General features: G+C 45.2%; 1 protein-coding gene across 1 annotated transcript in view; it reads left to right on the forward strand.

Moving 5' to 3' along the window:
• Positions 1-5,961: 5,961 nt before the first annotated feature.
• Positions 5,962-26,410, forward strand: part of LOC133773410 (S-acyl fatty acid synthase thioesterase, medium chain-like) — a 35,370-nt gene continuing 14,921 nt past the window's right edge. Inside the window, 3 exon segments of the mRNA XM_062210770.1 lie at positions 5,962-5,993; positions 6,634-6,764; positions 23,215-23,353. Of these exon segments, the coding sequence (XP_062066754.1) occupies positions 5,962-5,993; positions 6,634-6,764; positions 23,215-23,353 (302 nt within the window).

Genomic DNA, 26,410 nt, shown 5'->3' on the forward strand with positions numbered 1-26,410 from the left:
TTCCTCATTCCCATCTGTGACCTCATCAGAACGGCCCTTACTGTCCGTGTTTCTACCACTCAGTAGTCGCTAAGAAGTCAGTTTCCCTGTAGCTCTAGAGCCCTTACCACAATTGCCCATAATGCTCTCTTCAGTGCAACACAGACTTTTTCCCAGCATTACTTCAAAACTACTGCAGGGGCTGGCACTGATGTACAGTGGGTAAGCCACCACTTGTGACACTCGCGACCTATTCTGGAGTGCTGGTTTGAGTCCCAACTGCCTGCTAGTGCACCTGGAAAGACACCTGATGATGTCCCAGGTACTTGGGTCCCTGCCACTTACGTGGGAGAACCAGCTTTGGCCTGGCCTAACCTTGCTTTTGTGACCATTTGGGGAGTGAACCAGCAGATGGATAAGATATCTCTCTCTCTCTCTCTCTCTCCCCTTCTCTCTGTGTCTGTCTCTCTGATGTCTGCCATTCAAATAGATCTTACAAAAACAAAAAGCTAGTTCAGCCTCTACCCATGACTGAATTCCAAAGCCATTTCCACAATCTCAGGTATTTGTCACAGCTACACACACCACCACCATCACCACCAGTAACCCAACTCTGCCATATCAATTTCTGTTTCAGTCCACTTCTGCAGACATACCTGAATATCTGAACTAGATAATTTGCAATGGACAGACACTTATTGGCTCACAGTTCTGGAGTCTGGGATGCCCAGCGTCAAGGGACTAGCAAGTTTGGAGTTCTGATCCTGAGACAGTGCCTCGGCTGTTGTTTCCTGTGGAGAGAAAACACTTTGTCTTCACATGGCACAAGGTAGGAAAGCAAAGACAGAGGAGGCAGGAGGGCCCCACACTCATCGTTTTTAAAAGCACTAATCCAAAACTCATGATACAAATGTTCTCTTGTCCTAATTACCCCTTAAAGATGCCACCTGCTGGGGCAGATGTGGTGCAGTAGGTTAAGCTGCCACTTGCGACACTGGCATCCATATCAGAGTGCAGGGTCCAGTCCTGGCTCCTCTGCTTCCAATCAAGCTCCCGACTGATGCCTCTGGGAAAGCAGCCGAAGATGGCTCAAGTACTTGGGCCCCTACCACCCATTGGGAGACCTGGATATATTTCCAGGCTCCTGACTTCATCATGGCATAGCCCTGGCTGTTGCACTTATTTGGTAGTGAACCAGCAGATGGAAGATCTATCTCTCTTTCTCTCCCTGTTGCTCTTGCAAATAAATAAATAGTTTAAAAGATTTCACTTCTACTTATTATTATTATTTGAAAGGTAGAATTACAGAGAAATAGAGATCTTCCATCTGCTGGTTCACTCCCCAAATGGCCGCAATGGCCAGGGCTGGACCACACCAAAGCCAGGAGCTGGGAACTTCTGCCAGGTTTCCCATGTGGGTGCAGGGGCCCAAGCACTTGGGTTATCTTTTGCTGCTTTTCCAAGTGCATCAACAAGGACACAAACCAGAACCCTTATTAGATGCTGGCATCACAGGCATACTACGCCACAGTGCCATGCCCTCCCCACCCCACTCCACTTCTTAATACCGTTATAACAGCATTTAAATTTCAAGTTCAAACCATAGCAGGTGGGGAGGGAGGATGGGAAGAAATGAGGAAAAGAGAGAAGAGTGGCCATGTGGAACTTTAGCAAAAAGATGCTGCTCTCTGTCTAGAGGAGATGAGAACAGCTACTAAGAAGCGGGGATAGGGTTGGGGGCATTTCTATAAAAGCCAAGGAACCTCCTAGGGGGAAAGAGAAAACTTCACTCTTTTTGAAGTTTCACATTATTAGAAAATCTCTGATAGGCGAGAAAGGTCACCAAGTAATGTCCAAAAGGTAACAGAGCAGAGAGGGCAGGGTCTGTCTGACGCTGAGGGCACCTGACCTCTGCACGATGTGCTGGGGCAGGAGTGGCCTGTGGCCTGGCCACTTCGTGCTTGCCGTGGGGCTCCAGGATGGAGTGATGAGTCGGGACCTGAGAGCCCACAGTGGGCACCAGCCGGACCTTTCAGCAAATCAACGGGTATCTCGAACAGCCCATAAGGAATCATCAGACTGGAAGGTCAATTTTCCAGCATGAAATGCTCTGAGTAAAGGGCCTGAGATTGTTCATTGAACTTATGCAAGGAGTTTGCTAGGAGAGAAGGCAGTGAGGGAGCGGGAGAGGCATGCTAGAAACCTGGAGAAGCAAAGTTAGAGAAAGGGAGACCAGCGATCAGAGAAGCTATGACACATTTAGGGCTGTGACATCCCACACCTTGAGAATGCTGCAAAGAGCACTACCTCCCATACTCCTTTTCCCTTCCCAGGCAAGAACATTTCATTCTTCTTGTTTCCCTTTGTTGGGATACCATGAGGAAGTATAGAGGTACAGCTGACCCCCTTAGGAAGAAGGGCAGTACAGACACAGGGCCTGTCCTCTTCCATCTTAGAAAATGCTAGGTCTCACTCTGACAGGGACAAGTCAACCTCAGGGGTCTTGTGGATCAGCACTCCTCCTTTCATTCTCCACGCTCTTATCTGATGTCACAGCAGTCCTGGGAGGCAGCTGAGGAAATCCAGGCCCAGCGAGGTGTGTGCTTTCCCTAGTGGCTGAATAAGCCTGGAAATCAGCCTCCATCTGCTCTGCCCTCCACAGTGATGTCTCCAGTAATGAGAAATCAACCAAGGAACAATGACTGCACGCCAACGTCTAAGAAATCTTGGTCCAGAGGCTGAAGAACTGCATGATTTTTTAAAGCTTTCTTTCTATTTCTTTGAGATAACATTTTAATTTACATTATACCCAAAGGCTTAATGGCTGCACTAAATAAAAAGAGTTCAATAAATAAAAATAAAAAGACCATAGTAGAGTAGGAAAATAGGCAAAGGCTATGAACAAAAATTCAATGAAAAGATAGAATCCTATTCATATAATTTTTTAAAAGATTTATTTACTTGAAAGGCAGAGTTAGAGGCAGAGGCAGAGAAAGAGACTGGTCTTCCATCTGCTGGTTCACTCCCCAAATGGCCGTAACAGCCAGAGTAGGCTGATCCAAAGACAAGAGCTAGGAGCTTCTTCTGGGTTTCCCAAGTGGGTGCGGGGGCCACAGGACTTGGGCCATCTTCTACTGCCTTCCCAGGCCACAGCAGAGAGCTGGATCAGAAGAGGAGCCGCTGGGACTCAAACCAGCACTCATATGAGATGCTGGCACTGCAGGTGCCAGCCAATACTCATATAATTTTAAAAGTCCCACAATCATGAAAACTAGTAGGATATAATTGCTATCAATTTGTATAACAAAGATTTAATTACCGTACAGTTAAGCCACAGTGTTGTCTTTACATGTAAAGACATTACATTATGGCTGTAGCTATCTCTTGGGAAGTCAATTACTGTAATAATTTTTAATAGCAAGAACTATAAGTTATTAATGGTAAATGTAACTGTTCGGAGCCGGGCATATATGCAGGTACTTTGAAAAATTCATGGAAGTGTATACTATGAAAAAAACTATGCATGGATTTCAAAATTCTTTTTGCACCAAAATAAACTTATCTGTTAATTCCATTGGTCTTGAACTCTTTGAACTAATCTCATACATGGGCCCAAGTGAAGGCCTGATGGCTTCGGAAATCATAAAGGACCATTTCTCATGAGCGGTCCATAGGGAGCAGAATGCCTGAGTGAGGGATGGTAAACTTACATCACTGGTAGTACCGTGGCTGGAATTCTCTATGTTTGCAGGGAAGTTATTAAACTTATACAGTATACAGTATCTTACTCTATACTCAGCAGCAACTTTAACAAGGAATAAGAACTGAGTGTGGGGCCAGTGTTGTGGCTTGGCAGGTAAAGCCATCACCTGTGACACTGGCATCCCATACGGTGCCAGTTCATGTCCTGGCTGCTGTAATTCTGATCCAGCTCCCTGCTATTGGCCTGGGAAAAGCAGCAGGTGATGACCCAAGTACCTGAGGCCTTGACACCCACATTGGAGACCTAGATGAAGCTCCTGGCTCCTGACTTTGGCCTGGCCTAACCCTGGCCTTTGCAGCCATCTGGGGGGTAAACCAGTGGCTGGAAGATCTCTGTCTCTCCTACTCTCTATGTAACTCTTTCAAAATAAATAAATAAATCTTAAAAAAAAGAAGAAGAAGAAGAAGAAGAAGAAGAACTGAATGCTCTCATTGTACTGCCAAGGCAAAGATCCAAAGGCCAGGAAGTCTGCCAGGATGAATCATGAGATTTACCCCAGCCCTGGGGGTAGATTGCAGGCACCCAGGAGTATTGGGCAACCTGGGTGGTGTGGGAGAGAGATTTCAGGAGAAAGGGCGGGGTGAGTTAAAACTCACTGGGACAGTATACAGAGAACCAATGAACCAATGAAGTAATGGTTCTAAAAGCATTAGCAACCTTTTGGGGATATTAACATGACTATTACCTTGAACTCTTCCAAAAACTTTTAATAGCTTGATGGAGGAATTGCAGCTCATAGGAAAGGAGTTGTGCAAATCTCCCTGCAAGGCTGTACTTGTCGTTGAGATACTGCACCAGCACCCTCCTCTGTGATTGTATCTATTCACTGCAGAGCATTTGGATAATAATCCGCACAGAGTTCGGCAGGCATCTGTGCTAGGGGACTCCAGCAAGAAAGGCACTGACGTCCAATAGGCAGTCTAGAAGGCAAGGCTCCAAAGTGCAAGGGCACCATATCCCCTGTACCAGTCACCTTGGCCTCAAAGCTCAGGTCGTACTCGGTTTTAGAAATGAGGTCAATTCTAACAATGATGAGCTTAAGTATAAGGATTTAACTTCACAAGACTAGAGCCATTTCAGACATAACTGCCATCTTGTGTTTTAGGTACTCCTGAGAGTCATCCCAAACCTTATGGGATAAGCCAAGTCATAAAGATAACCTGCAGGGGGGATGGGGGACACAGACATTGGTGTACATTCAATAAAACTTCATAGAAACAATAAGGTTCTTTCTCTTACACTCGGAGACGTCACTCTGTTCTCTTCTGGCTTGCTACGCTACTGTCAGTCCTACAGCGCTTCCTTCAAAGCTACTATTTCATGCCTATCTTCTCATCCCCTGGCCACTTTTAATACTTTGCCTTTGTCTTTGTTTTGCAGTTTCAGTATAATGATTCAATTTGTACATTTCTTTGTTTGTAATCTATTCTGCTGGGACTTTGCTGAGTGTGTTTTATCTTTGGATTAGTGTTACGAATCAGTTCTGGAAAAATAAATCTATGCCATTACATCTAGGAGAGTGCCTCTGCCCAGTTCTTCTCTCCTCTAGTATTCCAATCAAACAAATGTTTCTACTGGTTTCCCCTGGAGGAAGGAGTCTGAATACCAGACCTTTGGGTAATTACTTTGTCTCCTTTCTGAATATGTGAAGCTTATAAAATAGTGGTTAAGTGGTTAAAATCCCTCTTAAGATTTAAAAGGATATAACTCTATAAATATCTAGAAAGCTAAGATATCCCAACCTTCAAAACAAATAGCCACTGTCCCCTCCCCCGCTCCAATTTCCCAATAAATATTGAGAGTGTTTTCTGTTTATTTGCCTGCAGGATTGCATAGTTGCTAGAAGTTAAAAATGTTGCTTCTTTGTCTTATGACTATTAGCCAAAGTCCCACTAATGGAAGCACTTATTGGAAATCTAAAAGGAATTGATGCAGGTGACTCCTTATCTCGGGTTATATCAGTTAAGTTGCTTCTAATACATTATTATTTGTTCTCCTCCTCCTCCCCCTCCCCTTATCCTTCCTCCTGTTCTTCCTCTCTCTCTTCTCTTCCTTCTCTTCTTCCTCTTCTGCAGTGGTTGGAAGAGTCAAAAGTCAGCAGATTTAAGTAGAAATTTGGTCACTCTATACACAAGGCAAACTGGAAGTCTTACCTCCAAAGAGGAATTGAATTCAACATTGGAGCAGTAAATTACTGCATTGTGTGAGCTCCTGACAGCATGGAGAGAAGGGAGCAAGCTGGGAGAACCAGGTAGGCCACTCTGTGTAAGCTGGCTCTTCCCCCACTCCAGGAACTCCGATACCCTGATTTTATAAGATGACCTTTGTAGATCAAAAGAGGCTTCTCATAGGAAGACAAATTTGATGGCATTACTGCTAACACCAGGCATACTGTAAGTGGTACCAACTATTCACTTTGTGAGATGGCACGGACTTTGTGGAGTTCTACAAGACAAAGCCCAAGTACTTGTCCTGGCTGAAGCTCTAGGAAAGTGGAGGCAAGAGTTCATTTACACACCAAAGTGGAAGGTCTTCCAGTTCCCCATTCTCCAAGCCAAAGCTTCTCAGCTATGTTCTCCATCTCTCACCACTCAGTGGCCTGCCTGTGTGGGACGCTGAGAACACAGGAAAGGGCAAAGCAGGGAGGTGGTGTTGGGGTTGTATAGGATTTGTACTTTAATTCCTGATTTGGCACAAACTAGCTGAGTGACACGGTACTGTTCATTGTCAGCTTCATCAACTGTCAAATTGTAGATAACATCAGATATCACTTTATATATGAACATATGTTCTTTATAATTCACAAGAATTCATGTTAAAACACATCAAATTCAGCTTGAAGAACTTAATTGATATATGTATTGTTAAATATATTTCATTTTTCTCTCTAGGAATGAAAGAATTTTGAACTGCATATACCAAAATCCTAATGCAATTTTTAAGCTGATTTGCTTTCCCTGGGCAGGAGGTGGCTCCACTTAGTTTGCCAAATGGGGCCAAAAAATTCATGACTCACTGGAAGGTACGTTAATTTTCATCACCATCTAAGCTATTGATAAGGTCAGATGACTCAGGCCAGCATTGTGGCACAATGGGTTAAGCTATAGCCTGTGACTCAGAGCACTGGTTCAAGTTCCAGCTGCTCTACTTCTGATCCAGCTCCCTGCTAATGTGACTGGGAAGGCAGTGGAAGATGCCAAGTGCTCTGAGCCCCTGCCATTGACATAGGATATATACCTGGATGGAGTTCTTGACTTCTGGCTTTAGCCTGACCCAGCCTGGCTGCTGTAGCCATTTGAGTAGTGAGCCAGCAGATTCTGCCTCTCCCTTTCTCTCTCTGTTGTTCTGCCTTCCAAATCAATCAATCAATTTTTAAAGCAAATAAGGTCAGATGACATAAACATACAGGAATCTGAAGCATGGTAAACATTTTCCTAATTGATAGTTAATTTATAAGCATTCAAAATTTCACTCAAATAGGGCAATTTTTACATTTCTAAAGAAATTCTATTGCATTTATTTGGTTATTGTTGTTACACATAAGAGAATTTTTAAAAATTAAGCATTTATTTATTTGAAAGGCAGAGTTACAGAGAGTCAGAGGCAGAGAGAGAAAGAGAGAGGTCTTCTAACCACTGGTTCACTCCCATGTGGGTGCAGGGGCCCAAGCACTTGGGCCATCTTCTACGCTTTCCCAGGCCACAGCAGAGAGCTGGATCAGAAATGGAGCAGTCAGGTTGTGAACTGGTGCCCATATGGGATGCTGGCACCATAGGCTGGGGTTTTAACCTGCTGAGCCTCAGCACCAAGCCCTGTTTTCTGTTTTTAGTTTTAAAATAAGATTCTAAAAAAAAATTCTGTGTATCTCCACTATTGCCTTATTAGTTGTTCTTTTTTTTAATAGTGCTTGACAATGCATCTTTAACTCCTCATAATCTATCTTTAAATCAAATCTTGAAGACAGCATTGTGGTGCAGTGGGTTAGGCCACGGCTGACTACCTGGGCATCCCAAGTGGGAAGGCCAGTTTGAACCCCTGTTGCTCTGCTTCTAATCTGTCTTCCTGCTGATGCACCTGGGAAGGCAGTGGAAGATGTCAAAATTATTTGGGCCTTGGTCACTCAACTGGGAGATCAATATGGAGTTTCAGGCTCCTGGCTTCAGCCTAGCCTAGCCCTGGTTGTTATGGTCATTTGCAGGTTGAACCAGTAGATGGAAAATTGATCTCCCTCCCTCCCTCCCTCCCTCTCTCTCTCCCTTCCTCTCTCCTTTTCTCTCTCTCTCTCTCTCTCCCTATCTGCTTTTCAAATAAAATAAATCGCTTTTTAAAATTTCAAAATCTTACAATATCATACTTGTAGTTCCCTCCCATTCTTTTGCTACTGTCGTCATACTTTTTTTAAAAAAGATTTGTTTATTTATTTGATAGGTAGAGTTACAGAAAGAGAAAAAGGTCTTCCATCCACTGGGTCACTCTCCAAATGGCTGTAATGGCCGGAGCTGGGCCGATCCAAAGTCAGGAACCAGGAGCTTCTGGATATCCCATGTGGGTGCTGGGGCCTAAGGATTTGGGCCCTCCTCCACTGCCTTCCCAGGTCATAGCAGAGAGCTGGATCAGAGGAGGAGCAGCCACAACATGAACTGGTGCCCACATGGGAAGCTGGCATTGCAGGTGGCAGCTTTACCCGCTATGCCACAGTGCCGGCCCCCATACACTTTACTTCTACAGTTCATTTGTATTATTACGAATGAAACTGGGCAGCCCAGTATTCCTTACCAAGTGTCTGGGCACGGGCCCTGCTGGCTGGCACTGCTTCTGGTACCAGGTGGTGATCCCTGGGCATCCAGTGCCCTTCAGTGGCCTCATCTGGGTTGTGCTACCCACAGGTGGGCAGGATGGGCATGAGATAGCCAAGGATGCTGTGTCTGCACGGCTGCTAGAGGCCCTGGTTGAGTCTGGGGCCAGCCTCCTGTGGTCTGCTGGGGCTGAGGCAGGTACCATAGTTAAGCAGTGACCCCCGTCCTCTCAACAGAGGCAGCCTACAACAGTTGCCAGAGCCTGTGTCAGTCCCCAGCCCAGCAGGCCTGGGCAGCCGGCTAGCTGATTTCAAAAGGGGGAAGGCTCCTCGGCCTGATAGCCTCCCTGTTGGGACATAGCCCCAGTGTATCTAGGGCAGCTCAGGTTTGGCCTGAGTTACACTGGTGGGCCTTGTCCTCTCCCCTCTGAGTCCCCACCTAACCCATGGTCTTCCCTTTGTGACGTACCCACCCTGCCCTCCCCTGCTATTCCTTCCTGCCCTCTGCACATGAATCTGTTTGATTTTTTTGACTTCTGTTTTTTTATTTGGGGGGACTGGCTGAGCCAAAGGGTCAAATTCTGCTCTTTGTCCCTAGCACTTGGCACTATGGTTTTGGTTTATGTATTGTTTCGACGTTTTCTATGATGGTTGTATTTATATTAAACCCAAATTAAAAAATAAAAATAAATAAAAAGAATAAAAAGAATGAGTCCAAAGCCTTGAAGGGAGAGACACTGTACCTTTTCCTCCTGCCTAGAGTCCTGGCTGGACTTTCACTTTCTAGCTGCCTCTGTAGCACTGTGTTCCGATTTTTGTCTCCTCGTGCCTTGAGAGAATACAGAAAACTGCTAGCTGCTTGGTTTGCAGAAGTTGCCCTTCCCTGGAGCCTAGGACGCTTAACCTGCACCCAATTATTCACATGTCTCGGTAGAGGGAAGAGGCTGAGCAGGATCAGTTCCTTCTCCAGAGGTCTAGAGGTCTTCTCCTCAGGCTAGGCCCAGCTGCCTCCTCAGCTCCCTGACACCTCCAAACAGATTTATATCTTTGTGTCTAATGCACTTCACTGTTTTTGCGAGGAGAGTGTTGGTCTATGACAAGCTCCTTCTTGGTCACGTGTGGAAATCTAGGTATGTGAGTAGAGGGTCCTGCATCAAACGATAGTGTACCAACTCCCAGCCTTCAAATATTAGTATTGTGACACACTTGCTTCATATTCTTTCTTACTCTTGACTAAGTAATGTCAATAGGTCTTTTTTAAAGGATGTTTAAGGTTTTCAGAAGAATTGTGTAGTCAGTAGAGAATACTCATTTACTGCATACCCAGTTCCCTTATTCTGCTTAGGAGTATTGCTCTTGTAAGGCATCTTACACCACAGGGTATACATGCCACCATGAAGAAACCAAATTGGTGCACTACTGATAACTGAACTTCACTGTTCACTTGGATTTCACTCGTTTTCCCCTGATGTACTTTTTTGGTTTCATCTGAGTCTACATTACTTAGTGGTGAACCTCCTTAACCTTCTCAAATCTGCGACAGTTTCTCAGACTTCCCTTGTTCTTGATGACCATTTGGAGTAGTTCAGGTCAGGTATTCTGTAAGATGCCTCTCACTTGGATTTCCTGATGTTTTCATCCTGGCTAGACTGGGGTCATGGGCTTCTGGGAAGAAGATCCCAGCGTGAAGTGCCATTCTCAACATTTTATATCTGGGTCAATATGGCCTATCACAGATGATAACCTTGATCACCTAGCCAAGGTAGGGCCAAATTTCTCCACTGCAGAGTTGCCTTTTCCCTGTGTCTTTCCCACACCCTTTGGAAGCAAGTCATTCAACAGAGAGGAGGTTAAGATCCATCTCCTTAAGCCAGGAATAGTCATAAATTATTTGGAGTTCTGCTTCAGATGTTTTCACAAACAAAGCAAAACAAACTCATTTGAAGTTCCTAATGTGTCCATTCTAATTTCATTCTTTTATTTCCAGTTAGGTAATTTGTATGAGGCATCTTCAAAAAGTTCATGGAGAATACCTATCATGAAAAAACTATGAATGGATTTCAAATTTTGGTAGCAAATAAGCTTACTTTTCATTTCATTTTTCTATGAATTATTTGATGTATGCTTGTTCAATACAAGGTATGTATTTTTCAGGTTAATCTTGAAAGAAATGGGAGATGAAACTTATCCAAAATTGTATTTACTAGCTCTGATAGGCTAGAAGTCACTTTGTAAAATTATATCTTGACTTGTAGCCTTTTTTTTTTTTTTTTGAGAGGCAGAGAGAAATGGATATATAGAGAGAGTTTTCATCCTCTATTTTACTCCTTACATGCCCACAAGGTTCCGGGCTGGGCCTGGGCTAAAGACAGGAGCCAAGAATGCAATCCAGGTCCCCCACAAAGGTGGCAGGAACCCAATTACTTGAGCCATTATGGCTGCCTCCCAGAATCTGCAATAGTAGGAAGCAGGAGCCAGGAGCCAGTGCCAGGTATTGAATCCATGTACTCTGATGTGGAATATGGGCATCTTAACACTAGGCTAAATAAGCATCCACCCTGTCGCTTAGTTTTACTTTCTTCAAAGTCAGTTGAACATTTGCTAAGTGCTTGATTCCCAACCCCCCTTCCAGTGCCCCTCTGGCAGTTCTAATATTTCAGCTCCAGTTTCAATAGCAGCAACCTTCCTGCTATGACTTATCTGAAAATCAGTTCTAGGAACTTAAACTACAGCAAAGTACGCTGATGTGTATGTACAAAGCACTTCACTGCAGCATTGTTCTAGGGGCCAAAAAATTTTTAAAAATCCCTACAGCAAGCAATAACCAAAACCAAACCAAAACAAAACAAAACAAACAAACAAACAAACAAAAACACACTCTGGGAATATAATATCCACTAATAGAAAATTAGTTAAATAAATTATGGGACATAGCTACAGTTAGGTATGATGCCACGTTAAAAAGAATGATTTAAAAAAAATAAAAAGGATGATTAGTGTCTATATGTACAGATGTAGAGCAACACCTATGTTATATAATTATGTAGGGAAAAAACAAAACCCGTTGTAGAATGGTGTTATGGTCTACTGTCATTTGTGTAAAAACTTAAAAGGATTTACACTCACATATAGAAATTCATGAAATGGAAGAATACACCAAGACAGATGATGTAGACGATACAGAGAGACACAGGAGACGACATAAAACTGGCGACCGTGGTTTCCTTCGCGGTTTGGATCTAGGATTGGCGAGGTATGATGTTTTACCTTCAGTTTCACCCATTTTCCTCCTTGTCATGCACATGTCTCATGTGGAAATGGAATGGAAGTTTTCTGTACTCTACTCTGAAGAAGTAATGAAGACAGAATTTCTCCAGGCCCCACCACAAGGCAGAGATGTTTGAAACTGAATCACTATTACTGTGTTGGTGGCGAAGGTTGAGCTGACTGAGCTTACCCACTAGTGTCACACAGACACTCAGATACAATTGTCAGCATCACCTTTTCGTGTTTTTAAAAAGCTTTTATTCACCTATTAGATGTTTAAGAGAGATTTATTTATTTATTTATTTTCCTTTTAAAAAATTTTATTTTTTTTAACTTTTATTTAATGAATATAAATTTCCAGTGTACAGCTTATGGATTACAATGGCTTCCCCCTCCCATAACTTCCCTCCCACCCGCAACCCTCCCCTCTCCCGCTCCCTCTCCCCTTCCATTTGCATCAAGATTCATTTTCAATTCTCTTTATATACAGAAGATCAATTTAGTATAAATATTTCAACAGTTTGCACCCACATAGAAACACAAAGTGAAACAGAGATTTATTTATTTATCTGAAAGGCAGTGAGAGTGGGGAGGAAACAGACAGAGATATCTTCCACTTGATGGTTCATTCTGCAGCTGCCCACCAATGGCTGGGCAGGACTCAGACGAGGTCTCCCACATGGATGGCAGGGACCTGACTGTTCGAGCCATCACCTGCTGCCTCCCATGATCGCATTAGGAAGAAGCTGAGTTAGGGAGAAGAGCCAGCACCAGGTCAGAGGTACCCTAAATTGTGATGCAGGCACACTAACTGGCAGCTTAACTGCTAGGCTAGACATCCAACCCCCAACATTACCTGTTACAGCGGCCTCCACAATCTACTCACTCCTAAGGAAGCTTGTTCTTTAATTCCAGGTTTTTTTCCCCATCTTTCACATTCAGGGATGATTATCATAAGTACTTTCTAAGAAATTTTAGATTTTTTTTTTCTATTTAAGTAGAATTGATAATATGGAGAATTTAAGTAGCATTATTATGTCCTTTGAACACTTAGAAAATATTTCCTATGAAATAATCTGGGTTTGTATTATGTTTAAATTTTCTATTTTTACTGGAATTTTGGTGAATTATATCTTTTAAAGATATAAGGATGCTTCAAAAAGTTTATGGAAAATAGAATTAAGTTGATATGAGCAAAGAGATACTGCTCTCCCCTGTTTATAGCAGCTGTGCTCACAATAGCCAAAATATGGAATTAACCATGGTGTTCATCATCAGATGAATAGAAAAAGTATGCATATATACATACACACACACACTGGACTAGTATTCAGCTATTAAAAAAAGAATAAAATTCTACCATTTGCAGCAGAATAGTTGGAACAGGAGGACATTATGTTAAGTGAAATAAGCCAGATACAGAAAGACAAATACTGCATGTTCTCCCTTATATGTGGAAGATAAAATTGAAGGAAAGAGAAAGAGAGAAAGATGCCGCCAGGGTGGAGGGGATTGAGAAGGGAGGGAGAGGAGGCAGGCCAAGTGGGGTAGGTATTTCGTTAAGATACCACTTGGGATGCCCACATCCCGTATCAGAGTGCCTTGGTTCAAGTCCTGGCTCTGCTCCTGATTCCAGCTTCCTGCCAATGCAAACCCTGAGAGGCAGCAGTCATGGCTCAAGTTATTAGGCCCCTACCCCTACACAAGAGACCCTGATTGACTTCCAGGAATCTTGCTTCTGATTGACTCAGCCCTGGCTGTTGAAAGCATTTGAAGACAGAACCAGCAGATGGAGTATATTATTTTTTTCTCTCTCCCTGCCTTTCAAATAAAATGAAAATACATATAATTTGTTTTTTAATATTTATTTACTTGAAAATCAGAGTTACACAGAGAGAGAAGGAGAGGCAGAGAGAGAGAGAGAGAGGAAGGTCTTCCATCCGCTGGTTCACTCCCCAGTTGGCCACAATGGCTGGAGCTGTGCAGATCCGAAGCTAGGAGCTGGAAGCTTCTTCCCAGTCTCCCACTTGGGTGCAGGGGTCCAAGGACTTGGGCCATCTTCTACTGCCCCCAGACCATAGCAGAGAGCTGGATCAGAAGTGGAGCAGCTGGGACCCAAACTGGCGTCCATATGGGATACTGGCACTGCAGGAGTGGGCCTGACCTACTACGTCACAGTGCCAGCTCCCATACAATTTATTTTTAAAAGATTTAAAAAAGAAGAGACTGCTGCTTTATTGGGTGAATGAAATTTGTAACTGTTCTATGTTCATTGGGAATCATGGTGTTTAGCACTATAAAGTGCCCTTGATCTTGTTGGATGCTTTTGTCTCCAAATTCTACCCTGTCAGAAATTACAATACAACCCCTGATATGTTTTTCTGCCTATTCTATTTCCTGGTGTATCTTTTCCATCTTTTTCACTTTGTTTTGGGTGTGTCTCTACAGACAGCAAAGAATTTGATTTTGCTTTGTGCAACAATCTAAAAGTCTTTATTTGAATAGGTGAATTAAGTCCACTTACATGTATTAAGATGAATTTGAGTGGTCTCACTTTCATTATATTTTTAAGTTTTTTCTAGTGTTTTGGTTTTTTTGTTAGCTTTCTTGAGGGTCTCCTTTTATTCCTATGCTAGGACCTCTTCTGCCTTCTATGGATATGCTTTTGTAATTTCTCCTTTCTTTATTTTGCTTTCCTTTTTCTAGCTCTTCAACTTCTATCCTCTGCATCCTTTTAAATACTTTGTATCTATTATATCCTCAGAAACTTTACTTTCATCATTTATGAAACAATTTTCTTTTAGTCAATTTCCTCACAGTATTCTGTGCAACTAGTTCTTTTTTTCCAACTTTCATTTAATAAGTATAAATTTCCCAAGTACAACTTTTGTATTGTAGCGGCTTTTCCCCCCGTAACCTCCCTCCCGCCCGCAACCATCCCATCTCCCACTCCCTCTCCCATCCCATTCTTCATCAAGATTCATTTGCAATTATCTTTATATACAGAAGATCAACTTAGCATATACTAAGCAAAGACTTCAACAGACTGCACCCTCACAGACACCCAAAGTATAGAGTACTGTTTGAGTAAGTAGTTTTACCGTTAATTTGCATAGTACAACATATTAAGGACAGAGATCCCACATGGGGAGTAGGTGCACAGTGATTCCCGTTGTTGATTTAACAATTTATTAATTATTAATGACATCAGTAATCATCTGAGATGCTTGTCATGAGCTGCCAAGGCTATGGAAGCCTCTTGAGTTCACAAACTCTAACCTTATTTAGACAAGGCCATAGTCAAAGTGAAAGTTCTCTCCTCCCTTCAGAGAAAGGTACCTCCTTCTTTGATGGCAACTATTTCTATTCAGAATTTTAAATTTCTGAGTTTATAGTGCCTTTTGTTTCTGCAGTGTCATGTTCATATTGGAATACTGTGCTATTTCCTTCTTTTGTGCCTGTATTTTAAAAGTTTGTTTATTTTCATTTATTGGAAAGGGAGCAAGAGATAGATTGACTAGTTCACTCACACAAACGTCCCCCAACAGCCAGGGCTGGTCCAGGCTGAAGCCAGCAGCCAGAAACTCCACCCAGGTCTCCCATGTGGGTGTCAGAGACCAGGTACTTGAGCCATCATCTGCTGCCTCCCAGGGTGTCCATAAGCAGGAAGGCTAGACTGGATCCCAGGCATTCAGAATAGGACACAGATGTCCCACGCACAGCGATCCTACTGAACTACAACACATGCCCCTTCTACTTTGCTTTTGTTTGTTTTTTAATGAGTATTTTCTTTAGCTAAAACATTTTCATTTCTACGTTCAGCAATCTGTTAGGTTTATGATGAAGGGTGTTGGATTTTTCTGACCAGCAATAATAGCTCAGTCTACTGGGGCTAAGCTGCTTACTTAGTTTCCCAGTTCAAGAGTACCTTCTTCTGTTGATATAATGAAGTATAGTTTTTAAAAATAGGTAAGTGGTACCTTTGTGTGTGTGTGTGTGTGTTTGTCTGAATTCTGATTCTTTGCTATTTTCCTGTTTCTGTAGAATTCTTATCTTCAGCTCCATCCTTCTTTATTTTGCCACCAATATCTCCAAGGGACATTTTTCTTCTCCAAGGTGACTGGCTCGCTCACCTGGAAATTCTGCCTCTCCCACACACCCTTCTGTTCCCTCAAGGTGGCCACCACTCCGATACCAGATCTCCAACAAAATCATTCATTCTTTGCAAGAGAGCCCTGGAATTCTTATAAAAATTATTTAGACACTAATAGAATTATTTTACATGAGGCTCTAAGTCAACAGATGAAGGTTCAATACAATAAAGGCTACTAGTCTGAACCATTTTTAAAACAAGTGGTATTTAAACATGTATAAATAACACCACCACCTTGACCATGTCCACTGTCCTCCTTAGTGAATAAAAGTGTATCAGCAGAGTTGGTGACTCCATGTGGCCATCTCCCCCAATCATTCTCCCTCCACTTTTGATCTCTCCAGATATCAACCAAGCTACAGCATTATTTCACACATCCAACTTTATTATGTATAGATGTTTATAATGCTGTATATATAGATGCTTCCTATCATAAACATTCCTTTGAAACCTGTTTCCTCTATTTTTTGTTGCATGGATATGTCTATCTCTATTCCTCAATTTTTAACTCTCATATACTATTTTTTTTCTGTCTCGGCGCCCCGCTGAGCTGCCTTTATTCCATTTGTGCTGGGCCCTGGCCTCACACGAACTCTGTGAAGTCATCCAAGGAGGAGAGGAGGCACTTGCACTGGCCCATCTCGTAGGGGGGCACCGGCTCAGCTGGGGCCTGGGCTGGGGCCTTCGTGTGGGCAGGCGTGTGCATGTGCAGTACCAGCAGGCTGGAGTTGGAGTACTGGGCCGCCTCACAGATCTGCTGGCGAAGCCGCTTGATGTGCCACAGCCGAGCAATCTACTTGGAGGGGTAGATATCAGTGGGGTTGGAGCGGCTGTGGTGCACGTTCGCATGCAGGGCCATCTGGTGGGCCACGAACAGGAGGTTGTGGTCAGACATGATCTTGGCCATGCTGGTGTCCACCAGGCCTTCCATGTCTTTCCTGCACTGCAAGGACACAAGGTTGCACTCATAGTCCAATGGCGTGATGATCACATGTACAAAGTTGAACTGGCCTCTGATGGTGCCCAGTTTGAAGTCCTTTCTTTCTTGGCGTTGGTGGCCGTGGCTCTGCTCTTGAAGGTGTCCCTCTCCACCCTATCTGCCTGCTGGGGCCCGAGGCCGCTGGGTGAGTGGGGCGAGCCGGAGGCCAGGGTACCCTCAGGCTGCGCTGGGCCCAGGCCCTGGGTCTCCTCGTCAGTGGCTGCCCAGGCAGCACCGTCTCCATACAAAAGTCTTGACTGTGACAGAGTTGAGTTCTGACCCTGGCGTGCACTTTAGACAGACAAAGGAGGCGCCAGCCAAGCTGGAGTCCCAGGCTGGGCAGCAGGTGTCCCGTGGGGCCCGGGATCACATCCGTTCCATGTCGGGAGGCCATGGCCTTCGGGTTGGTGCCCTGGAGCCACCGACCTCCCACTTCGCAGGCAGCCCGCCTTCTCCGGGAACACAGGCTGCACAGGCTGCGAAGCCTGACAGGGCCTCAGCAGGCACCCAGGGTCCAACGCAAGGGAGGACGAACCTGGCAGCCTACGTGCCCCTGCTGACCCAGGGCTGGGCTGAGATCTTGGTCCTCAGGTCCACAGGGAACACGAGCTGGCTGATGAACCTGAAGAACCCGCCGAGCCCCTTCTCGTCCGACATCAACAACATGCCCCTTCAGGAGCTGTCCAATGCCCTCATGCCTGCAGAGCGCTTCAAGGAGCATCGCGACACCACCCTGTACAAGTCGCTATCCGTGACGGCCACCAGTACAGCCAGGCCCCCTCTTCTCCCTCGCTCTAACACAGGTGGGCGAGGACCCCTGCTCCAGGGTCTCCCACACGGTCTGCCTGGGAGGACGCCATGCTGTGGCCCTGACATTTGGAAACTGGCTCTCATCCTCTCCCATAGCGGCAGCTGCCCACTGGGGGGCGCCAGGGGTGGCCTTCAATGCTGGCCACCAACTGCCATGGGTCCCGCTTGGGTTTAGGTTGGGATGCCCGAGCCTACCTATCGGCCGCCCAGCCCTGGAGCCAGCGTGGAGCCTCCTGGGAGGCCCAGGATGCTTGTGAGGAGTGGGGAGGTTCTGCCTCCCCCGAGGTCCGAGCCAGAAGCCCACCCACCGCCCCGGACGCCGCCGCCCCCCTCCCCTCCTCTCCAGGCTCGGGTGGCGCCCTCTGCCGGGCTGCGCAGGTTCCTGCTGAGCTGGCTGAGTGCGCACTTTCCCTTGCAGTGGCCTCTCTCCTCCCTGTGCCCGTCCAGTTGCCAAGGGTAGCTGCACAGGAGCATTTCCTGGGCAGGTACTCGTGCGTCTCAGGAACGCGGTGCTTGCTGCGAGCCCGCTCTGCGCTGGGGCCTGACCCACACAGGGACCTGGCCCCTGCTTTGCCAGCCCCAGCCCCCTTGACACGTGGCCCTCCGTAGCTGAGCTCTGAGCTCCATTCGCGAGCCTTCTTAAGGCCTCAGGGGCTTGGGGTGGCCCCGTGTCTTTGGTGACACCAGCCACGCTGCAGATGCTGATGGGTGGCAGCTGCCTTTGCCTCACTCCCCACCCGTGTTCTGTGAACCCCACTCTGGGATGCATCCACCCTGTCCGCAGGGGCGGGGCACAGGCGCCCCCCCCCCCCCGTTGCTGCTTCTCCCCCCGCGCCCCTGATGTTGGCATGGATGCACTGCTTTGGGGCATTGCACCCACTCTGGTGGTCCGGGCTGTGGCCTGGCTTGGATTTGGAGGCGAGCTCCGCTATCAGGAATGGGTCCTGAGCCTCTGTGCGCATACGGGGGACCCCTTGGCATTTGCATGGTGCCCAAGGGCCGGTGCCCTGCTCTGCCTGGGCTGAGGCCTCAGGTGGGGTTCCTTTCTCGTGGAGGCATGGCAGCAGCTTCTGCTGAGCCCTGGGTGGGTGGGGCCGGCAGCCCTGGCCCCAGAGCCCACGCAGCAGTGACCTGTGCCGGGGTCGCCCTGGCCCGTGGCGGCCTCTGTGCAGCCTGGTCCTCTGGGAGGGAAAGGATGGCGCACTCGAGACCACGTGTGTTCCAGGCTCGGCCTGGCCCCCAGCAGCCCTGTGTGCTCCCCCCAGGCAGTGGTGCTGGAGGAGGGCAATGCAAGTGAGGCCCCCGTGCCGGCAGAGCCCCCAGAGCTGGAGGACCAGGGGCACTGCAGGCGTGCCAATGCCTACAGCAGGGTGAGTGAGGAGGGGACAGGACCTCCACCCCACGCCTCCCAGCGGGGCCCCAGCTCGCTCTGTGCACTCGGTGTCTGTCCCCTCTGCTCTGAGAAGTGGCATTCCACACGGGCAGCCTGGGGTCCTCGGCACCCTTCTGGGGATTGCCAGGTGTCCATGGATCGGTGTGGGGCTCTGACCTGGAGTTGGATGCCCAGTGAGGGAGGGGGCTGTGGCGGGGGTGGGGGGGCACTGCTGGCCTGACCAGGGCTCTCCCTGGGGTGGTCCCTTCCAGTCATCCTCAGCATATAGCCAGAAGTTCCACGCAGAGGATCTGGCTGCTAGGGGCGTCCCCATCGAGCGGGCCATGTCCTCTGTGGGCGGCCAGCCCTCGGTGGACCTGTCCTTCCAGCCCTCACAGCCCCTGAGCAAGTCCAGTTCCTGCCCTGAGCTGCAGACCCTACAGGACATCCTGGGGGACCCTGGGGACAAGGCGGATGTGGGCCGGCTCAGTCATATACTATTCTATTGTGTGATTATAATAGTATCTACTCTCCCCTTTATGGGCATTAAAGTAATTTCCATTTTTTGCTACCATACACAGTACTTCTGTGAGAAGTCTTACATATTTTTCTTGCACGCACATGCAGCAGAGTGTACATCTAGAAGAATCTAGGTGGTAGGATATGAACATCCGCAAGTATGTGAAATACTGCCAGAGTGCTCCCCAAAGAAATGACAACAATTTCTACTATCAAAGCAGTGTCTGACAATTCTGATGGCTCTATACCTTTGACAATACCGTTCTAATATTCCACCACTCTGTGAATGAAATTATTCTTATCTTAAATTTAATCATCCTTATAAGTGAGATTTGGTATCTCTAAGATATGTATTAGCTATGTTTTCTTTCTGCTTAGTATCATGTTCACTTTTTTATTTGACTGCTTATTTTTTTTACTGACATGTAGAAATTCCTTATATATTCTAGATTCTACCTTTATTGTGTTTTGTGGGTTGAATTTTAAATTTTGATATAGCCAACTTTATCACTCAAAATTTGGGCTTTTCATAGCTTGCTATAAAAGGTAAACCATTACTGTAAGTTACAAAATTACTGGCCTGTTTTCTTCTCTCAATCCTAAAATGTTTTTGTCATATTTAAGCTAGAATTGACTTTTATGTATGGGGTGAGCCAGGTACTCAATGTTATTTACTCCTCATGAAGTGTCAAGTGACTGGGCAGCACGCATTGAGAGGTCTACACATTCCCCGCTGATGGTAAATGCCAGCTGTTACAATGGGAGCTTTCACGCTCATCGGGTCTGTTTCTGGGCTCTCTATTCTCTTCCATTGGTCTACACGTCAATACCACATCATAACAGAATGGCAGTCTCAGGGTAATTGTAACCCCTCTGGAAGTCCATGACTCAATACATGTGTGGATCTATTTCTGAAGTCTCCATTCTACTAATCTGCAATGTCTATTTTTCACTCCAATAGTGCACTGCCTTGATAATATCTTCCTTCCACCTCCTCTTTTTCTTTTTGACCGAGTTTTTAAAATATATTTACTTATTTATTTACTTACTTATTTGAAAGGCAGAGTTATAGAGAGGGAGGGCAAGGGAGGGAAGGAGTGAGGAGTAAAGAGAGAGAGAGCGAGAGCGAGCCAAAGATCCTCCCTCCACTGGTTCACTCCCCAAATGGCCACAAAGGCCAGGACTGGCCCAGGTCAAAGCCAGGAGCCAAGAACTGCATCCCTGTGTCCTGTTCCTTGTGTGGCAGGGGCTCATGTACTTGGGCCATCCTCTGCTGTCTTCCTAGTGCATTAGACGAAGCCGGATCAGAAGTGGAGCAGCTGGGACTCGAATCAGGACTCATATAGGATATCAGTACTGCAGATGGCAACTCAACCCTCTGTGCCACCATGCAGGCCCATGGACTCATTTTTTTTTTTAAACTCTCATTTTACTTTTGCCTTCGGGTTCTTAGCTCTATTTTTAGGTGTTTAGGAACTTTAGCTTATCACAGTCTACATCCAAATTACATTATACCATGTCATTAAAAATTTTATTCATTTCTATATGAAAGACAGAGAGAGAGAGAGACAAAGAGAGCGAGCTAGCCTCCATCCACTGGTCTACTCCTCAAATGCCTGCAATAGCTGAGCCTGGGCCAGGCTGGAGGCAGCAGCTGGGGACTCAATCTGGATATCCGATGTGGGGGTCAGGGACCCAACTACCTGAGCCACCACCTGCTGTCTCCCAGGGTGTGCATCACCAGGAAGCTGGAGATGAAAACAGAGCTGAGGTAAGAACCCAGGCACAGCAAAATGGGCGGCGGGGCTCCCACCCCAATCTCGCTTCATTTTTATGAGAAAATCTTGCAAGAGTTCTACTCTAATCCTTCCTCTGGCACTTATGCAAAGGTAACAAACTGTCCTACCTGCTATTTTTGCATAGAATAGTCATTTTTCTTTTAGTGATTTTAAAATGAGAAAAACTCTTTTATATTTGCTTACATGATTAACTTTGAGTAGATTCAAATTTCTACCTGATATTATTTTATTCTGCCTGAAGAAGTTCTTTTAATATTTAATTCAGTGTAAGTCTGCTGGCACTGAATTCTCTTGGGCTCTATGTCTATAAAAGTACTTAACTAGTTCTCATTTTTGGAAGACTGTCACAAGATACAGAAATCTGGATTGAGTGGAGGGGTGGGCATTTGGCCCAGCAATCACAACACTGCTTGGGATGCCTGCATCCCATGTCTAGGTGCCTGGGTTCAAGGCTTAGCTCTGCTTTTAATTCCAGCTTCCTGCTGATGTGCACCTGGGATACAGCAAGGGATGGCTCAAGTAACTGGGTTCCTGTCCTCCGTGTGGGAGACCTGGATTGAATTCTCATCTCCCAGCTTTGGCCTGGCCCAGCCTCAGCCATTGTGGGCATGTGGGGAACGTATCAGCAGATGGGAACAGAAGTACCCCCTCGCTCTCAAACAAATAAAACTTTATATTAAAGGGACTGGCATTGTAGTATAGCAGGATCAGCTGCCACTTGTGATGCTGGTAACCCATACTGGAATGCCAGTGCAAGGCCCAGCTGCCATGCTTCCAATCCAACTTTACTGCCAATGCACCTGGGAGAGCAGCAGAAGTTGATCCAAGTGCTTGGACTCCTTCTACCCATGTGGGAGACCCAGATGGAGGTCCTGGCCCAGCCCTGGCCACTGTGCCCATTTGGGGAGTGAATCAGCAGATGGAAAATTTCTCTCTCTTCTCTCTCTCTTCCCCCATCTCTTTGCCTTTCACATAAATAATCATTTTTTTCAAAAATATATTGGAACTTTGCTCTGGCAAGCTATTATTTGATCAAGAGGCTTATGTTATTTATGTATTCATCAGATGACCTATAATGTCTTCTGTTAGGCACCCTGGAAGGTTACCAACCCAGGACCACTTTCAGGTATTATGTTAAACTTCATTTTCTTCAGACCACAAGGTAAAGTAAATAAACTTACATTTGCATGAATTCAACCCCTTGTTTGAAAATTAGAAGGGCAATTTTCTCCCCTCTCTCCCATGCAGAGCAAAGCAAAACCAGAAAGCTCTTCTTTCTCCCCTGGCCATTAGAAGGATTTTTGTTTTTTCCTAGTCTTCTTTTTCACAGAGGGTTTAGAACTTTGAGTCTCCTGACTATGTGGAGGATTCAGTTCTCTCACATTTAATGAATCCCAGTGCCTGGTCTCTTCCTGATGTAGATGCTGGCTGTCAAGGTAACCACTTCATGAACACACGTTCACCACCAGAGGTTCCATTTCCTTCTCCTTCCTACTATTCCTTTTACTTTGTGAGTCCTGTGAGCTACACCATGATAATTATGTGTGTTTCACCCATCTTTTCCAGGGTTTGGGGGGGGGGGGGCAAAAAGAGACTTTTCCAATGTGTAGTCCACAGTATTTTATGTTGTTCCTCTTCTTATCCACAGATGTTATAACTTGACCTCCCTGGGCTCGACCACTATTATTCACTTCTTTGACATTTTCACATCATGCCAATATAAAGGCTTTTACCTCACAGCATCTTGCTCATTGTCTATTGTGTTGTCTCACCTCCAGTGCACTCTGTAAGGCTTGCTGGAAGAGAGAGAAGATTTGAAGAACCTTTTGCAAACGACATGTACCAGATAGTGGATGAAATCGTTTGTGCTCTGCTGCCAATCATCCAGAATAAGCCATCTGCATTTTTTGGCCACAGGTATTCAAAAATCGGTTTGAAAAGACATCATGGGGAATTTCTTTTCTTCTTTTAAGATTTATTTGAAAGTCAGAGTTACAGAGTTAGAGAGAGAGAGAGTTAGAGAGAGAATTAGAGAGAGAGGGAGAAGGGAAAGAAGAGAGACAGAGAAATGTTCTATCTGCTGGTTCACTCCCCAGGCAGCCACAATGATCAGGGCTGGGCCAGACTGAAGTCTGGCTCTCCCATGTGAGTACAGGGGCCCAGGGACTTGGGCCATCTTCTGCTGCTTTCCCGGGCCACAGCAGAGAGCTCAATCAGAAGAGAAGCAGCTGGGCCATAAACTGGCACCCATATGGGATGCCGGCCCTTAGACGGTGGCTTTCTCTGCTACAGCACAGCACCGGCCCTGGGGAATTTCTTCAATCATAAGTCTGTAGAAGTTTGTGGAAAATGCATACTATGCAAAAACTATGTCTGGATTTTAATGTTTTTGCACCAGAATAAATTTATCTTTTAATTACATTTTCCATGAGCTTTTCCAAGCACACTTGTGAATGTTCCTTAAGTTAGGTTGTATAATTTTGAGGTCAGATCCTGGGGCTCTGACTGCCTCTCAGCAACTGGATAAATTCTATAAACTTCTGAAATTAAGTTTCCTCCCCCTGTAAAGTGGGAATAATAATAGTTCCTACTCGTGAGGATTAAATGAATAGTGATCACAAATAACTTTGACTACTATATCATAGTTATAAATAGGGTTCCAATCAAAAATTCAAAAATAAAAATACCCATCACTCTATCCTCCAAATAACAATGCTTTAAAGTTTTGATGTGGTTCCTCAGTAGTTTTATATAATAGGACCCTATTTTATATCTTTCTTCCCTTAGTATTGCTATGAGCATCTTTCACAGCCTGTAAGTATACACCACTTATCCTGTAAAACTAATGCTTTATTAAGACTATTTTTGTGGTTATAAATTCTTTTTTATTTTTGTGCCTGTAAACAATAACTTGTAGAAAATCTAATATAAATCTCTTATCAGTTTCTTAAAATTATATTTCTAGAATTTCAGTTAAATGATATGTACATTGTTAAGCTCCTGAAAAACATTTTCAAATTCCTTGCATGTCACACTCCATCAGCAGTGAACATGGGGACTGAGTTTCCCTTTCTTTCAAAAGGTATAGAAATTCACATACAAATGAATACACTCATATTTATTCACAAGTGCATAACCTCTGGCAAAATACATCTATGGGGCAGGCATTCAGTGTGGCCGTTAACATGCAGCTTGGAACACCGGCATCCTGCACTGGAGTGCCCACACTGGAGGCCCCATTCTGCTTTGGACTGCACTTCCCACTAGGCAGGAAGGGAGGCCGCAGTGAGGGCTCAGAGAGTTGGCCCTTGCTACTCCCAGGGGAGACCCTGACTGAGTTTCAGGCTTTGGTCCCAGTGGTTGTAGGCATCTGAAGGCATCAGAGGATTGGAGAACTCTCTTTTTCACCCTTTTCTTCCTTTCCTGTCTTCCTCCCTCCCTCTTTCTCTGTTGCTCTGCCTTCCAAAGAAATCTCTACATATATATTTATGTAAGATACATAAGTATATTTTAATATATTATACAAACATAAATATATAAATATAAGTATATATACTTTTTGGTCCTTGCACCCCTTTATTTTTTTAGGCTACTCTGAGGACCTCAAAGAGCTTTTGTTTAGATGTGATATATCTGTCAATATTTACCATATTAGAAAGTACAACTAAGAGGCCGGCACCGCGGCTCACTAGGCTAATCCTCCGCCTGCGGCACCAGCACCCCGGGGTTCTAGTCCTGGTCAGGGTGCCGGATTCTGTCCTGGTTGCTCCTCTTCCAGTCCAGCTCTCTGCTGTGGCCCGGGAAGGCAGTGGAGGATGGCCCAAGTGCTTGGGCCCTGTACCTGCATGGGAAACCAGGAGGAGGCACCTGGCTCCTGGCTCCATTTGGGGAGTGAACCAATAGAAGGAAGACTTTCTCTTTGTCTCTCTCTCACTGTCTAACTCTGCCTGTCCAAAAAAAAAAAAAAAAAAAAAGTATAACTAAGAGATCCGAAAGATACCTATTAACTTCTCTGCCAACAACATTAACACAGTCATGATATGTTTACATAAATATTTTTATGACTAAAATGTTTCTCCCCCAAAAATGCAGTAAGAAGTAAATATTTTTATGACTAAAATGTTTCTCCCCCAAAAATGCAGTAAGAAGAGTGGCACTGCTTTACCCTTTTGCAAATGTTTAGTGCCTGGCTTAAGAGAAGGCAGCTGGATTCTCACTTGAGTTTCTGCAAATTGTTGCAATCCCCATGTCATAGACTCTAGAAGACGCTACTGTGCTTTCGTGAGAACAGAAAGGCACAGAAATTTCGGTGCTATCTGAAAATAGTTTTGACTTTGTGGGTCACCTGTTGGGCTGTCAGAAATTCCCAGGGGTCCCCAAACCATACTTTGAAAATAGCTGGTATCTACTGGTCAAAGAGTTGTACTTCAAGGCAGAAGAGGAAAATTTAATTAATTTTAAGACACAGTGAAAACTAGTACTAAATCTTGAACTGAACTATCCAGAATGTCTATAAAATACTTTTCATGCTGACATACATTCTTGAAAATATGCCTTTCACGGGGCCAGCACTGTGGCACAGCAGGTTAAAGCCCCAGTCTACAGTGCTGGCATCCCATAGGGGTGCTGGTTCAAGTCCTGGCTGCTCCACTTCCGATCCAGCTCTCTGCTGTGGCTTAGGAAAGCAGTGGAAGATGGCCCAAGTGCTTGGGCCCCTGCACCTGCCTGGGAGACCCAGAAGAGGCTCCTGGCTTCAGATCAGATCAGCTCAGCTCTGGCCGTTCTGGCCATTTGGGGAGCAAACCAGCAGATAGAAGACTTCTCTCTCTCCCTCTCTCTCTCTCTGTAACTCTTTCAAATAAGTAAAATAAATCTTAAAACAAAAGGAAAACATGCTTTTCACAAGTTGGTTAGAGTTATTACCTAACAGTTTTCTTTTGGCTATTACCCGACCACTATTGTGCTTATGCTGCA

Source organism: Lepus europaeus, chromosome 14 (genome assembly GCF_033115175.1).
Source record: "Lepus europaeus isolate LE1 chromosome 14, mLepTim1.pri, whole genome shotgun sequence".
In the NCBI taxonomy this organism is placed as follows: domain Eukaryota; kingdom Metazoa; phylum Chordata; class Mammalia; order Lagomorpha; family Leporidae; genus Lepus; species Lepus europaeus.